At 40.9% G+C, this 13650-nt stretch overlaps 1 protein-coding gene across 1 annotated transcript in view; it reads right to left on the minus strand.

The window, feature by feature from the left end:
* Positions 1-557: 557 nt before the first annotated feature.
* The window catches only part of LOC126149010 (serpin B6-like), a 112799-nt gene continuing 99706 nt past the window's right edge, over positions 558-13650 (minus strand). Inside the window, exon 8 of the mRNA XM_049915788.1 lies at positions 558-885. Coding sequence (XP_049771745.1) covers positions 737-885 — 149 coding nt within the window. The 3' untranslated portion in view covers positions 558-736. The remainder of the gene's footprint in view (positions 886-13650) is intronic.

A 13650-nucleotide genomic window follows, 5' to 3' on the forward strand; every position in this document is an offset into this window, starting at 1 on the left:
AAAACACGCCGTCTTACACTCCCAATCATTTCGGTTGTTATTCGTGAATTTAAAACCATTTACACCGATTGCTCAGTTCAAAACAAATACTTTCGACTATCTTAACGCAAATTATTACTAAGCGACCAAAAAACAGGACATAAAAAAAAGAAAAATCTACGATAAAGTGGATTTTTATATCCAAAAACAGTTGACATATAGTTCACGTGTGGATGAATTCTGCTTCCTAGTTATAATTGTCATAGATAATTACAGTTTTATTTATTCACTGTGCTCAGGATTTCAAATGTATACTTTTCATCAATAGCTTGTACAAAACGTGGAAAATGCAGTTTCATGACTGTGGTAGATTACACTATGCTGCTGTATCTATTAAACGGACTAAATTTATTAGATGAATGGTTCATTTAGCAAATAAATAATAGCATAAGCATTTAGGGCCATCTTTCATTTTTTTCTATATATTACTGTTGACTGAACAAGGCTCTCATGTGTTTACATTAGTATTGAGTCATATTTTCTATGTAGCTCAGTCTTTGATGTAGCCGTATTACAAATAATACATGAACTGATATCTGACTTTTTACGAGCGGTATTTTAAAGCAGAAACACTAACAATAATAACAATAAATAATAGTAATAAATACTAAGGCTAATAATACTACTAACAATAACGATAAGAGTAATTAACTATTTGATAAAAGCGTTAAAAATTTTCTTTAAGCGTTCTAATTTGTTATACATCCGGAGAAGAGAGCCGTCCAGCGAAGAGCACCATTCTCGTCTCTAGGTCTAGTATGAAGAAGGCGAACGGCCGATCAGCTCTGAATAGAATGGACTGCGGTGGCGGTGATACGGCTGTAGAGAGGACAGCAATTTCAGCAACTGTAAAGAATAAAATAACAGTGCGTTTAAACTCATTCTTTGATTGGAACTCGAAACTATGCATTGTGCCGAGCTTCATACATGTGTTATGTTCCAGGACACTTTCAGTCTATTCTCATCAGATCTTTGGTTAATGAGATGTCGGCCATCACTCATGTTTTGCTTTATGGATCACACAGTAACAGACGAAGCTGTAGCAGAACATTGTATAAATGTTCGTCATTCCCTGAACTACAGTGACGCGACGATTTTAACATGCACCTCTTGCTATATTACCGTTGTCACTCATTTGTGACACTATAAGGAAATAAGCCACTGTCAGAGGTTTCTTATAATAGCTTAGCGCCCGCTGATTCGCTCGCGAAGATTGTTGTTTTTCTGTTTACGCTGATCATAAATTGCATCGCCTTCTAAACTTTCACGCTAATTAAGGCCTTGGAACCGTGGTCTTTCTACATCTACATCTACGTCCATACTCCACAAGCCACCTGACGGTGTGTGGCGGAGGGTACCTTGAGTAACTATCATTTCTCCCTTCTATTCCAGTCTCGTATTGTTCGTGGAAAGAAGGACTGTCGGTATGCCTATGTGTGGGCTCTAATCTCTCTGATTTTATCCTCATGGTCTCTTCGTGAGATATACGTAGGAGGGAGCAATATACTGCTTGACTCTTCGGTGAAGGTATGTTCTCGAAACTTTGACAAAAGCCCGTACCGAGCTACTGAGCGTCTCTCCTGCAAAGTCTTCCACTGGAATTTATCTATCATCTCCGTAACGCTTTCGCGATTACTAAATGATCCTGTAACGAAGCGCGCTGCTCTCCGTTGGATCTTCTCTATCTCTTCTATCAACCCTATCTGGTACGGATCCCACACTGCTGAGCAGTATTCAAGCAGTGGGCGAACACGCGTACTGTAACCTACTTCCTTTGTTTTCGGATTGCATTTCCTTAGGATTCTTCCAATGAATCTCAGTCTGGCATCTGCTTTACCGACGATCAACTTTATATGAGCATTCCATTTTAAATCACTCCTAATGCGTACTCCCAGATAATTTATGGAATTAACTGCTTCCAGTTTCTGACCTGCTATATTGTAGCTAAATGATAAGGGATCTTTTTTTCTATGTATTCCCAGCATATTACACTTGTCTACATGGAGATTCAATCGCCATACCCTGCACCATGCGTCAATTCGCTGCAGATCCTCCTGCATTTCACTACAATTTTCCATTGTTACAACCTTTCGATATACCACAGCATCATCTGCAAAAAGCCTCAGTGAACTTCCGATGTTATCCACAAGGTCATTTATGTATATTGTGAACAGCAACGGTCCTACGACACTCCCCTGCGGCACACCTGAAATCACTCTAACTTCGGAAGACTTCTCTCCATTGAGAATGACGTGGTGCGTTCTGCTATCTAGGAACTCTTCAATCCAATCACACATTTGGTCTGATAGTCCATATGCTCTTACTTTGTTCATTAAACGACTTCCGCCTTGCGGAAGTCAAGAAACATGGCGTCTACCTGGGAACTCGTGTCTATGGCCCTCTGAGTCTCTTGGACGAATAGCGCGCGGTGCGTTTCACACGATCGTCTTTTCCGAAACCCATGTTGATTCCTACAGAGTAGATTTCTAGTCTCCAGAAAACTCGAACACAATACGTGTTCCAAAATTCTACAACTGATCGACGTTAGAGATATAGGTCTATAGTTCTGCACATCTGTTCGACGTCTCTTCTTGAAAACGGGGATGGAACGCTACGCTCTTCTAGAGACCTACGATACACCGCTGCAAGAAGGGGGTCAAGTTCCTTCGCGTACTCTGTGTAAAATCGAACTGGTATCCCATCAGGTCGAGCGGCGTTTCCCCTTTTTAGCGATTTTAAATGTTTCTCTATCCCTCTGTCGTCTATTTCGAATGTACTTCTGACCAGAGAGCGATTCTGATATCTGAAGTCCTAGGTTTCTGTTAATCATGACTATTGCATTCTCGTGATGATATTCCCCACAGAAACTTTCATCCCTTAACATATTTCTTTATATATAACCGAGAAGTGAAGTACTAAGTTTCATAAACGCAGCTTTAAAAACTCTTTACCAGTTCTTTTACAACGATATATTTTCAGAAACAACTTTCATCCAGTATGTAATCCCAATAAGGGCTAAATTCCCAAAAATGCTGCAACATATACTTCTTTATTTCTGACCAAGAAACGAAATGACAATTTCCCTAGGTCCTGCCTCAAACTTGCCTTAATAGCGACATATTTTTTAAAATATCTTTTGTCCCATGTTTCACCATCTTACGGACGGAATTTCATAAAATCCCTTTTTAAACGACGCCTATACTGTAAGATCAGCCCCCTCAGTAAATTTCAAGTTTCTGTCCTTAGTGGTTTGGACTGGGCGATGGTGAGTCAGTGAATCCGTCAGTCGGGACATCGCTTTTATATACCGCTCGGTCACAGCGGCCGGCTCGGTGCGTGAAATACCGAAGATATACACGCTAACTACAGCCGCACACGTTAGCTGTAGCAGAACACTCTATAGATATGGGGACATTCGCTGAACTACAGTGAGGCGAAGATTTAAAAAAAATGTTCAAATGTGTGTGAATACCTAAGGCACCAGACTGCTGATATCATCGGTCCCTAGACTTACGCACTACTTAAACTACCTTAATCTAACTTAGAAGAAAATTTCGGAGTAGGAATTAAAATCCATGGAGAAGAAATAAAAATTTTGAGGTTCGCCGATGACATTGTAATTCTGTCAGAGACAGCACAGGACCTGGAAGAGCAACTGAACGGAATGGACAGTGTGTTGAAAGGAGGATATAAGATGAACATCAACAAAAGCAAAATTAGGATAATGGAATGCAGTCACATTAAATCGCGTGATGCTGAGGAATTAGATTAGGAAATGAGACGCTTAAAGTAGTAAATGAGTTCTGCTATTTGGGGAGCAAAATAAATCATGATAGTCGAAGTAGAGAGGATATAAATATATACTGGCAATGGCAAGGAAAGCGTTTCTGAAGAAGAGAAATTTGTTAACATCGAGTATAGATTTAAGTGTCAGGAAGTCATTTCTGAAAGTATTTGTATGGAGTGTAGCCATGTATGGAAGTGAAACATGGACGATAAATGGTTTGGGTAAGAAGAGAATAGAAGCTTTCTGAATGTGGTGTTACAGAAGAATGCTGATGATTAGATGGGTAGATCACATAACTAATGAGGAGGTATTGAATAGAATTGGAGAGAAGAGGAGTTTGTGGCACAACTTGGCTAGAAGAAGGGATCGGTTGGTACGGCATATTCTGAGAGTGGAAGGTAGAAATCGTAGAGGGAGACCAAGAGATGAAACACTAAACAGATTCAGGAGGATGTAGGTTGCAGTAGGTACTGGGAGATGAAGAAGGTTGCACAGGATAGAGTAGCATGGAGAGCTGCATCATACCTGTCTCTGGACTGAAGACCACAACCACAACAACAACAAACTAACTTATGCTAAGAACTACACACACACACACACACACACACACACACACACACGAGGGAGGACTGGAACCCCCGGCGGGAGGGGCCGCGGAATCCGTGAAATGGTGCCTCAAACCACGCGGCCACTCCGTGCGGCGCGGACATTTTAACTTCCACCTCTTCGTTTTGGGGTTCTATTTTCAAGGAAGCCATAGAAATTAGTTCAGTGGAGATAATGGTTTCCTTTTGAATAAGGTAGAGGATTTGGCTGTTGATGTAATTAAATTGCAGAGAAATCGTCAAGATGGTACCGCCGCCGAATATACATCGATAACCGAATCGAATGGCTTATCGCTTTGAGCACCGGTGGGGCGTATTTTGGGTGTACCTTTTTGCCGCCGACCAGCTTTTCAGAGCATTCACACAAGGTTGGCGCCGGTGGCGACACCTACAACATGCTGACATCAGAAAGTTTCCAACCGATTTCTCATACACAAACAGCAGTTGACCGGCGTTTCCTGGTGAAACGTTGTTGTGATGCCTCGTGTAAGGAGGAGAAATGCGTACCATCACGTTTCCGACTTTGATAAAGGTCGGATTGTAGCCTATTGCGATTGCGGTTTATCGTATCGCGACATAACTGCTCGCGTTGGTCGAGATGCAATTACTGTTAGCGGAATATGGAATCGGTGGGTTGAGGACGGTAATACGGAACGCCGTGCTGAATTCCAACGACCTCGTATCACTAGCAGTCGAGATGACAGGCATCTTATCCGCATGGCTGTAACGGATCGTGCAGCCACGTCTCGATCCCTGAGTCAACACATGGGGACGTTTGCAAGACAACAACCATCTGCACGAACAGTTCCACGTCGTTTGCAGCAGCATGGACTATCAGCTCGGAGATCATGGCTGCGGTTATCCCTGACGCTGCATCACAGACAGGAGCGCCTGCGATGGTGTCTTCAACGACGAACCTGGGTGCACGAATGGCAAAACGTCATTTTTTCGGATGAATCCAGGTTCTGTTTACAGTATCATGATGGTCGCATCCGTGTTTGGCGACATCGCGGTGAACGCACATTGGAAGCGAGTATCGCCGTACCGGCTTGTCACCCAGCGTGATGGTACGTGGTGCTGTTGGTTATTACGGCCAGAGGTGGTTGTTCTGGGTACTGATTTCTCAGGATCTATGCACCCAAATTGCGTGAAAATGTAATCACATGTCTGTTCTAGTATAATATATTTGTCCAATCAATACCCGTTTATCATGTCTATTTCTTCTCGGTGTAGCAATTTTAATGGCCAGTAGTGTAGTATTTACGCGGCTGTTTGCCATAAATTTAATGGATTATTCATTACGCAGCAGGAAGCTGAAAATGAACGTGATTTGTACTGTTCCCTTCCTTACACCTGTTGTGAAGGTGTACCAACTATCTATTTGTCTGCCGTATGTCTCTAATTCTTTGCTGTTTATCATGATGTGAGAGACATCTTAGGGATGAAAGCGGTACTATTTAAGAGCGGTGTTGAGTGTCTCTCTGCGGCGTCTGTCATTGGAGTTTGTTGAGACGCTGTTTTCTAAAAGTCTGGTGGGAAATAATATAGCTGTTTACGGGCCCTGCCAGTCTCTACCATCATTCGTATTTCACGAATTCGTATAAGAGAAACATGACAAGCTATGCGTCAGGCGAATGAGTGACCTCCGAATTTCTTTGATACCACTGACAGTACCGTTTTGGTTGAAGTACAAAATACGCGGACAATCACATTGCACCAAATTTGCACCTTCATGGTAGTCAGAAGGTGGGGCATCCCAAACAGCTAAGCGAATGACGCAGGGGAACGATGCTGCCACACAGCGGTAATTCTTCAGCCCTCGGAATCAGTCTGCGTGCTTAGATATTTAGCTTTACTGCGAGAAGGACGTGAATGTCTCACGCGAGAAGAAGCACTAACGAGCTTTCCGGATAGCCACTTGACTTCAAGGCCTCCTCACGCCATCAGAAAAGTACTGTTACTTGGCCACCGGTTTCACTGGGACGGGCGCGCTTTGGCTCCGTATTGAATTCACCACCGTATCCTTCAGACAAATCTACAGGAAACACTTGATCGATCGACCGATTTAGACTAGTTAATCTCACAGAGCATGATGTGAAAGCTTTAATCTATCTGCTTTTGACGAATTTGAAAAACAGTCTTTAGAAGCAATTGAGCTATACGTGTAAATGCTTTTGTCAAACCACCTTTATTACGACGATTGCTTCCACATAAAAGACATCATCATCGTTTGGCCCCTAATGGACCACATAGTTTACAAAAAGAGTTTTGTTTTAGCTTTCCTTTGTGGCCAGGTCAATTTCATTCTCTCCAAATGGGCTCTTATCTGCTCGTCAGACCAAACTGTCCCGGTCTTCTACTAGGCCTACTGTCAAGTCGTGAATTTTCTGCTTAAAATATTTTCTATCTAGTATATAAAGTTGTGTTATTCATTCTTCCGTCAGTTATTTTTAACTGCACCTCTCATTATTTTTGTTTCAGTTTGTGTATTACTGTAGGGCTATTACTGTAGGGCTTCGTAGAATTTCACAAGCTGTCTGGTTAATCTTGTTACCTCCATTCTTTTAATATCGCTACAGAAATTTAGTTTGCTTTTTTCATGTCCGAAAGGATGTGGATGTCATTTTCAATATCTTTATTTGATCGTAGTTTTTATGTTCCTTTCTCAGTATAATTTGGAGCTGAAGTATCCCTGATTACTTTTCATTCTCGTTTCTGATTTCTCCAGTGTCCTTCCTCCTTCTTTCAAATGGTGGTTTCAGCCCCAAAAAGACACGCTAGTTTCATGGATTTATTGTGTCTTAAAGTGGGGTATTTTGAGAATTATTTTTCGTAACAGATGTCTTTTGCAAGCCTGAAAGCCGTTTCCATTTTGTGACAACGAATTTCTTAACCATTCTTTACCAGGCCAGTTGTTTCGCTTAAGTATTTGGATTGTCTAACATTCGGTTTTGTCGTGTTTTAATTTCAGTACTTTGGGCGCCAGATAGTTGCTAGAAAGGTATTTCTTGTAGTTGTATTTACAGTCGTACTCTTTCCGATTTTTCTTTAAGAATCTTTATTTTTGCCCTGTTTTGACTTCCTGACCTAGAAAAGCCAGGTTGTCTGTAAGAAATAACCGGCCTACCGTAATATTGGCACTTTCTAGTTTGAATGGTTCGTCCATTTTAAGCTTAGATTTCAGTTTTCTCGCTCTTCACTTACTTTGGCTATGACACAGTTGAAAAGTAATGGAGAGAGAGTTAATCAACTTGTCTCTCTTCTGTTTTAGTTTCAAAATTTTTCAAAATTTCTCCGCCTTGTACTGTTTGGAGTTTCCCGAATAATTTCAGTGGTTTGGAGGTCCTGATCTTATTCTTTAAGAATTTGCAGGACAGAGCTACAATCGCCTGAGTCAAAGCTTTTTAAGAATCTACGAAGAAGTGTCTTTTTACCATTTCATTGTAATTTTTTTCACGCCTGAGAAATAGTTTGAGTATTAATATTTTTTACTGTGCAAGGTCTGAGACATGCTTGATATTCACCTATTTTGCATTCGTGTTTTTGTTGAACTCGGTCCAGAAGACCCTGAGACAGAATTCTGTTATGTGACAGACAAAAGGGAAATCCCAGTGTAACTGTTAACATCTGTTCTTTCTCTGTATGTAATTTGTGTATGAATGCGTTTTTCCGGTCATTCGAAATTACATCTGTTTGTCAAATTTTTGTCATGATCAATGTAGTTCCTCTGAAGTTTTAGGGCACCTGATTTCAAGAGCTCTGCAACAACTCCATCTTCATTAGATACTTTTTTTTTACCTTTTAATTTGTCTAGCAATTTCCTCTTCATTTGGTGCATATGAACTTGGCATGACGAATAGCCTCCCAGCAGTAAGCTGCACTATTTCGACCGTCAGCTACGACGGCGAGGTCTTTGCCTCCCGGCTGCCAGAAATTTGTCTAGCAAATTGCGGCAGATTAACCGTTTATTCCTTGTGAAAGGAGTCTACTGGTGCACATTTGTATGTGGTGTCCGAATGTGATTTTATAAGAAACAAGGCCCCCGGAGTAGACAACATTCCATTGGAACTACTGACGGCCTTGGGAGAGCCAGTCCTGACAAAACTCTACCATCTGGTGAGCAAGATGTATGAGACAGGCGAAATACCCTCAGACTTCAAGAAGAATATAATAATTCCAATCCCAAAGAAAGCAGGTGTTGACAGATGTGAAAATTACCGAACAATCAGTTTAATAAGCCACAGCTGCAAAATACTAACACGAATTCTTTACAGACGAATGGAAAAACTAGTAGAAGCCGACCTCGGGGAAGATCAGTTTGGATTCCGTAGAAATACTGGAACACGTGAGGCAATACTGACCTTACGACTTATCTTAGAAGAAAGATTAAGGAAAGGCAAACCTACTTTTCTAGCATTTGTAGACTTAGAGAAAGCTTTTGACAATGTTGACTGAAATACTCTCTTTCAAATTCTAAAGGTGGCAGGGGTAAAATACAGGGAGCGAAAGGCTATTTACAATTTGTACAGAAACCAGATGGCAGTTATAAGAGTCGAGGGACGTGAAAGGGAAGCAGTGGTTGGGAAGGGAGTAAGACAGGGTTGTAGCCTCTCCCCGATGTTATTCAATCTGTATATTGAGCAAGCAGTAAAGGAAACAAAAGAAAAATTCGGAGTAGGTATTAAAATCCATGGAGAAAAATAAAAACTTTGAGGTTCGCCGATGACATTGTAATTCTGTCAGAGACAGCAAAGGACTTGGAAGAGCAGTTGCACGGAATGGACAGTGTCTTGAAGGGAGGATATAAGATGAACATCAACAAAACGAGGATAATGGAATGTAGTCGAATTAAATCGGGTGATGTTGAGGGTATTAGATTAGGAAATGAGACACTTAAAGTAGTAAAGGCGTTTTGCTATTTGGGGAGCAAAATAACTGATGATGGTCGAAGTAGAGAGGATATAAAATGTAGACTGGCAATGGCAAGGAAAGCGTTTCTGAAGAAGAGAAGAGAAATTTGTTAACATCGAGTATAGATTTAAGTGTCAGGAAGTCGTTTTTGAAAGTATTTGTATGGAGTGTAGCCATGTATGGAAGTGAAACATGGACGGTAAATAGTTTGGGCAAGAAGAGAATAGAAGCTTTCGAAATGTGGTGCTACAGAAGAATGCTGAAGATTAGACGGGTAGATCACATAACTAATGAGGAAGTATTGAATAGGATTGGGGAGAAGAGAAGTTTGTGGCACAACTTGACCAGAAGAAGGGATCGGTTGGTAGGTCATGTTCTGAGGCATCAAGGGATCACCAATTTAGTATTGGAGGGCAGCGTGGAGGGTAATAATCGTAGGGGGAGACCAAGAGACGAATACACTAAGCAGATTCAGAAGGATGTAGGTTGCAGTAGGTACTGGGAGATGAAGAAGCTTGCACAGGATAGAGTAGCATGGAGAGCTGCATCAAACCAGTCTCAGGACTGAAGACCACAACAACAACAAAGAGATGTATGTCTTCGACAGGCTGTATATCGCTGACTGTGTAAGATTGCAGACACAGAGATACTGATTCTGGTCTGATATTATTATAGTGTTGGTGTAAGAGAGGGCTAGGCGCACAGTTGTAGGTAGCTGTCTGTGAGGGAAAGACTATGGAGTAGGCAGTCTCTGGGGTGTGCTGTGTGAAGCCATGAAGTGTCAGATTAATGTAGGTATGTCAATACTACTGAACATGGAAGCAGAAGTCTTCATGCAAGCAAGGTAACGCTCTTAAATAATTATGATTTCTGTTTTTGCCAGCACGTTAGTATAGATAAGTTGGCTGATAATTTGTAGTTGTTGAGTAATCCCCTTATGTATGTAAACCGTTGTGATAAAAAGGCTAGTTAGATATTTCACTTTTGTAATGTTTTAAGATTTGTTAACAAAGCCATGTGTAATTTGATAACTTGCATTATGTTGCCTTAGTCAGCTTAGATAATACTTGCTGTTTAAATCTCATTGTTTGTGAATGAGTTGTGAGTAATGTAACTTCAACTGTCAGATGTTTTTGAGAAGACAAAGTTAACTTTCAATATAATTGTGCTAAAAAAAAATCAGTGTTAGTAATTCATCATAATCAGTACCGCCTCCCGGTTCAGGTCATATATTTTTTAAAGAAATTGGACTTTCTTAAATAATTTCGTTTATCAGCCAAAAGAATTTTATGTGCATTTCAAGTATAATGGCCAGCATTGCACACTGCTTAGCCTGTAGCTAGCATATTTTTGTTTTTCGTGAGAGGTCAGAAAATACAGCGTTCTGCTGTGGTCATCAGTCCCCTAGAACTCAGAACTACTTAAACCTAACTAACCTAAGGACATCACACACATCCATGACCGAGGAAGGATTCGAATCTGCGACCGTAGCGGTCGAGCGGTTCCAGACTGTAGCGCCTAGAACCGCTCGGCCACTCCGGCCGGCCTGCTTTAGAGGTAAGACAATTTAATTTATTTGCTATGTGCGCAGGAACCAAAGTTATCAGTTTTGAACAGGGCCAGATGATTCAGTGCCTAAGGGGCTGAATGTATTTTGCAGTGTCTGTATTTCGTTATAGGTATTGGGAGCTGCATTTCGCATAAAGTTTTTGCTAATAATAACACAGGGTAAGCACACCACTTGCAATTAGAACACACTACACGATAACTGGAGTTCAGTACCCTTTCCACAGATCGGGCATTCATTCAACGTGGTCGTAAAGTTTTTCTTTTCTACAGTTCGTTACACTTCTAAGGGAATATCTGTCAAAATATTTTTAAAGTATGTGATTATTTTAATGTGAAGTTCATTTACGTTATTATGTCCTGTAATTTTGTAACTAAACTGATATTCATTTACGTTCATTGCCTCAAAGAGCGAGAACATTGTTAAGAAATGAGAAAGTATAGATCCTCTGAGGGTGTAACATTAATTACTTTTAATCGTGTGGTTTACTTGGACTCTGAAATCTTTTTTGGTAAAGCATAGTCACATGTGTTACTAGTAGAACAAAAATTATCCTTAGGTAAGCATTGCACCAAGTGGTAGATGGACGAATATTTGCGGTGACGAATGTCATTTTAACTGCGTTTCCTTGGCAAACAATGAAAAGAGATTAAAGCCGCAATGCAGCAACCCAATGTGAAGCTTCGATTTTTATACACGGGATACATAGTCGCCTAGACGCGAACTGTGGAATATTACCAGAAACCGTATCACTCCATGTAAGCATTCTCCACACGTAAATACGTCTAGCGCCTACTTGAAGGGTGACATGCTAGGAGAAGTGATTTATCACACTCTTACCTTCCGAGCAGCTATACCGACCTATTCCGCAACTGATTACTTCGGACACCCTTTTCCATGTTAGGATCTTCGATCACTGCAGTTTCCTCTGACGACAGTCGTTATCCACGAAATTAGGTACCTTTATGGGATGCCATTTGAAAATTCATGTGGCAGCTCTACTAGGGAAGAAGTATACCATGGAACACAACTAATGAATGAAACAAGTTATGCCAAAAAACGTCGTCTTTGTGAAGTACGACTAAATAATAAAATTTAGTAACATTAACTGCAATATCCACAGAGGCAGCAGAATCTGCAAGATGTAAAATCAATGAGAAAAGTAACGCAAGCAGACCCCAAAAGCTTTGGAATGAACCGCATTTGGAATGGACTGGAAGCCTAATGGTGGACGGTAGAAGATGAAGCTAATTAATACAGTTACTTGACAATCTTTCTGTTAGCCTCTGCTGACTAAATTTTGTCAAGAAAATCGTAAAATATCAATGATTTATCTTCCTGCATAAAATACCTTTTTTGAGAGCAGTCGTACTTACAGGGTGGCACAAGTACATTTTAGAAACTGTTTGTGTCTTGTTGTTTAATCGTATGCCGTAAATTGTCGTGATGGTGTACTGTAATTCTGAAAATTCTGTAGTTCACTCACTGATATCTCAGTTCACATTTCAGAATGGAAGCACAAACAATGCAACAGTGATACTATGAACCCAAACTTTCAAGCTGCTACTTCCACAAAAAGTCACTGTTTAGCGCGCAATAAATGCACGACGCATTATTGGGCCGATTTTTATTGAGGACTGCTACGGTCGCAGGTTCGAATCCTGCCTCGGGAATGGGTGTGTGTGATGTCCGTAGGTTAGTTAGGTTTAAGTAGTTCTAAGTTCTAGGGGACTTATGACCTAAGATGTTGAGTCCCATAGTGCTCAGAGCCATTTGAACCATTTTTTATTGAGGAACCTGTCACAAAACAAATACAGACAAATCCTGGAACACGAATCTCTTCAGGCTGCACGACGCCACCAAATGTCTGAAACTATAGGTTCATGCAGCATGGAGCACCTCCACACCGTACTGCAGACGTCTTCCATCTTCTACAAGCGACATTCACATATCGGATCGCCGCCCTGGACACCTTAGCATTCACAACATGGCGTACAATGGCGCCCTAATGGTCTCGATCTGAACCTGTATGATTATTTCTCATGGGATAGTGTAAAGGACAGCGTGTCGAAAGATGTTCCTGAAACACTCCAGGATCATCGTACTGCAATTTCCAGAGAAATTTGTGTAGCTGAAAATGAAATTCTTCAGAACGTTATCAAGGAATTCAGTTCAAGGCTCTACTCACACATTGCGTCAGAAGGATACCACTTTGAAAGCCTTCTGTGTTAAATTTCAGGTCGTCTGCTATAGCGTAAATGTGGTAACAAGAACATATTTGCCCTTATTTCGTCGTTGTAGACGAAAACTCTCTAACACCTATTTTGCGCCACGCTGTATGAGCCAATCATTCGTAGCATGTACCTCCCTCTGAGGGAGCGAGACAGGGTTTAGCTTATCAGCGATATTATTTAACCTGTACCTTGAGCAAGCAGTTAAGGAAAGCCAGTAGAAATTGACGAAAAGAATTAAAATTCAGAGAGAACTAAAAATTATGATGTTTGCCGGCAACATTCAAATCTGTCAAAGATCGCAAAGGACTTGAAATATGATTTGAATGGAATGGATGGTGTCTGGGAAGCAGGCTACAGAATGATCAAAGAAAATGAATTAGATTAAGAAATTAGACACTAGAAGCAGTCAGGTGTTTTGCTATTTGGGCAACAAAGAAACTGATCATGGCTGAAATAGGGAAGATACAAAACGTAGACAGGCAGTAGAAAGAAAGGCATCTCTGAGAA

Source organism: Schistocerca cancellata, chromosome 2 (assembly GCF_023864275.1).
Source record: "Schistocerca cancellata isolate TAMUIC-IGC-003103 chromosome 2, iqSchCanc2.1, whole genome shotgun sequence".
NCBI lineage: Eukaryota > Metazoa > Arthropoda > Insecta > Orthoptera > Acrididae > Schistocerca > Schistocerca cancellata.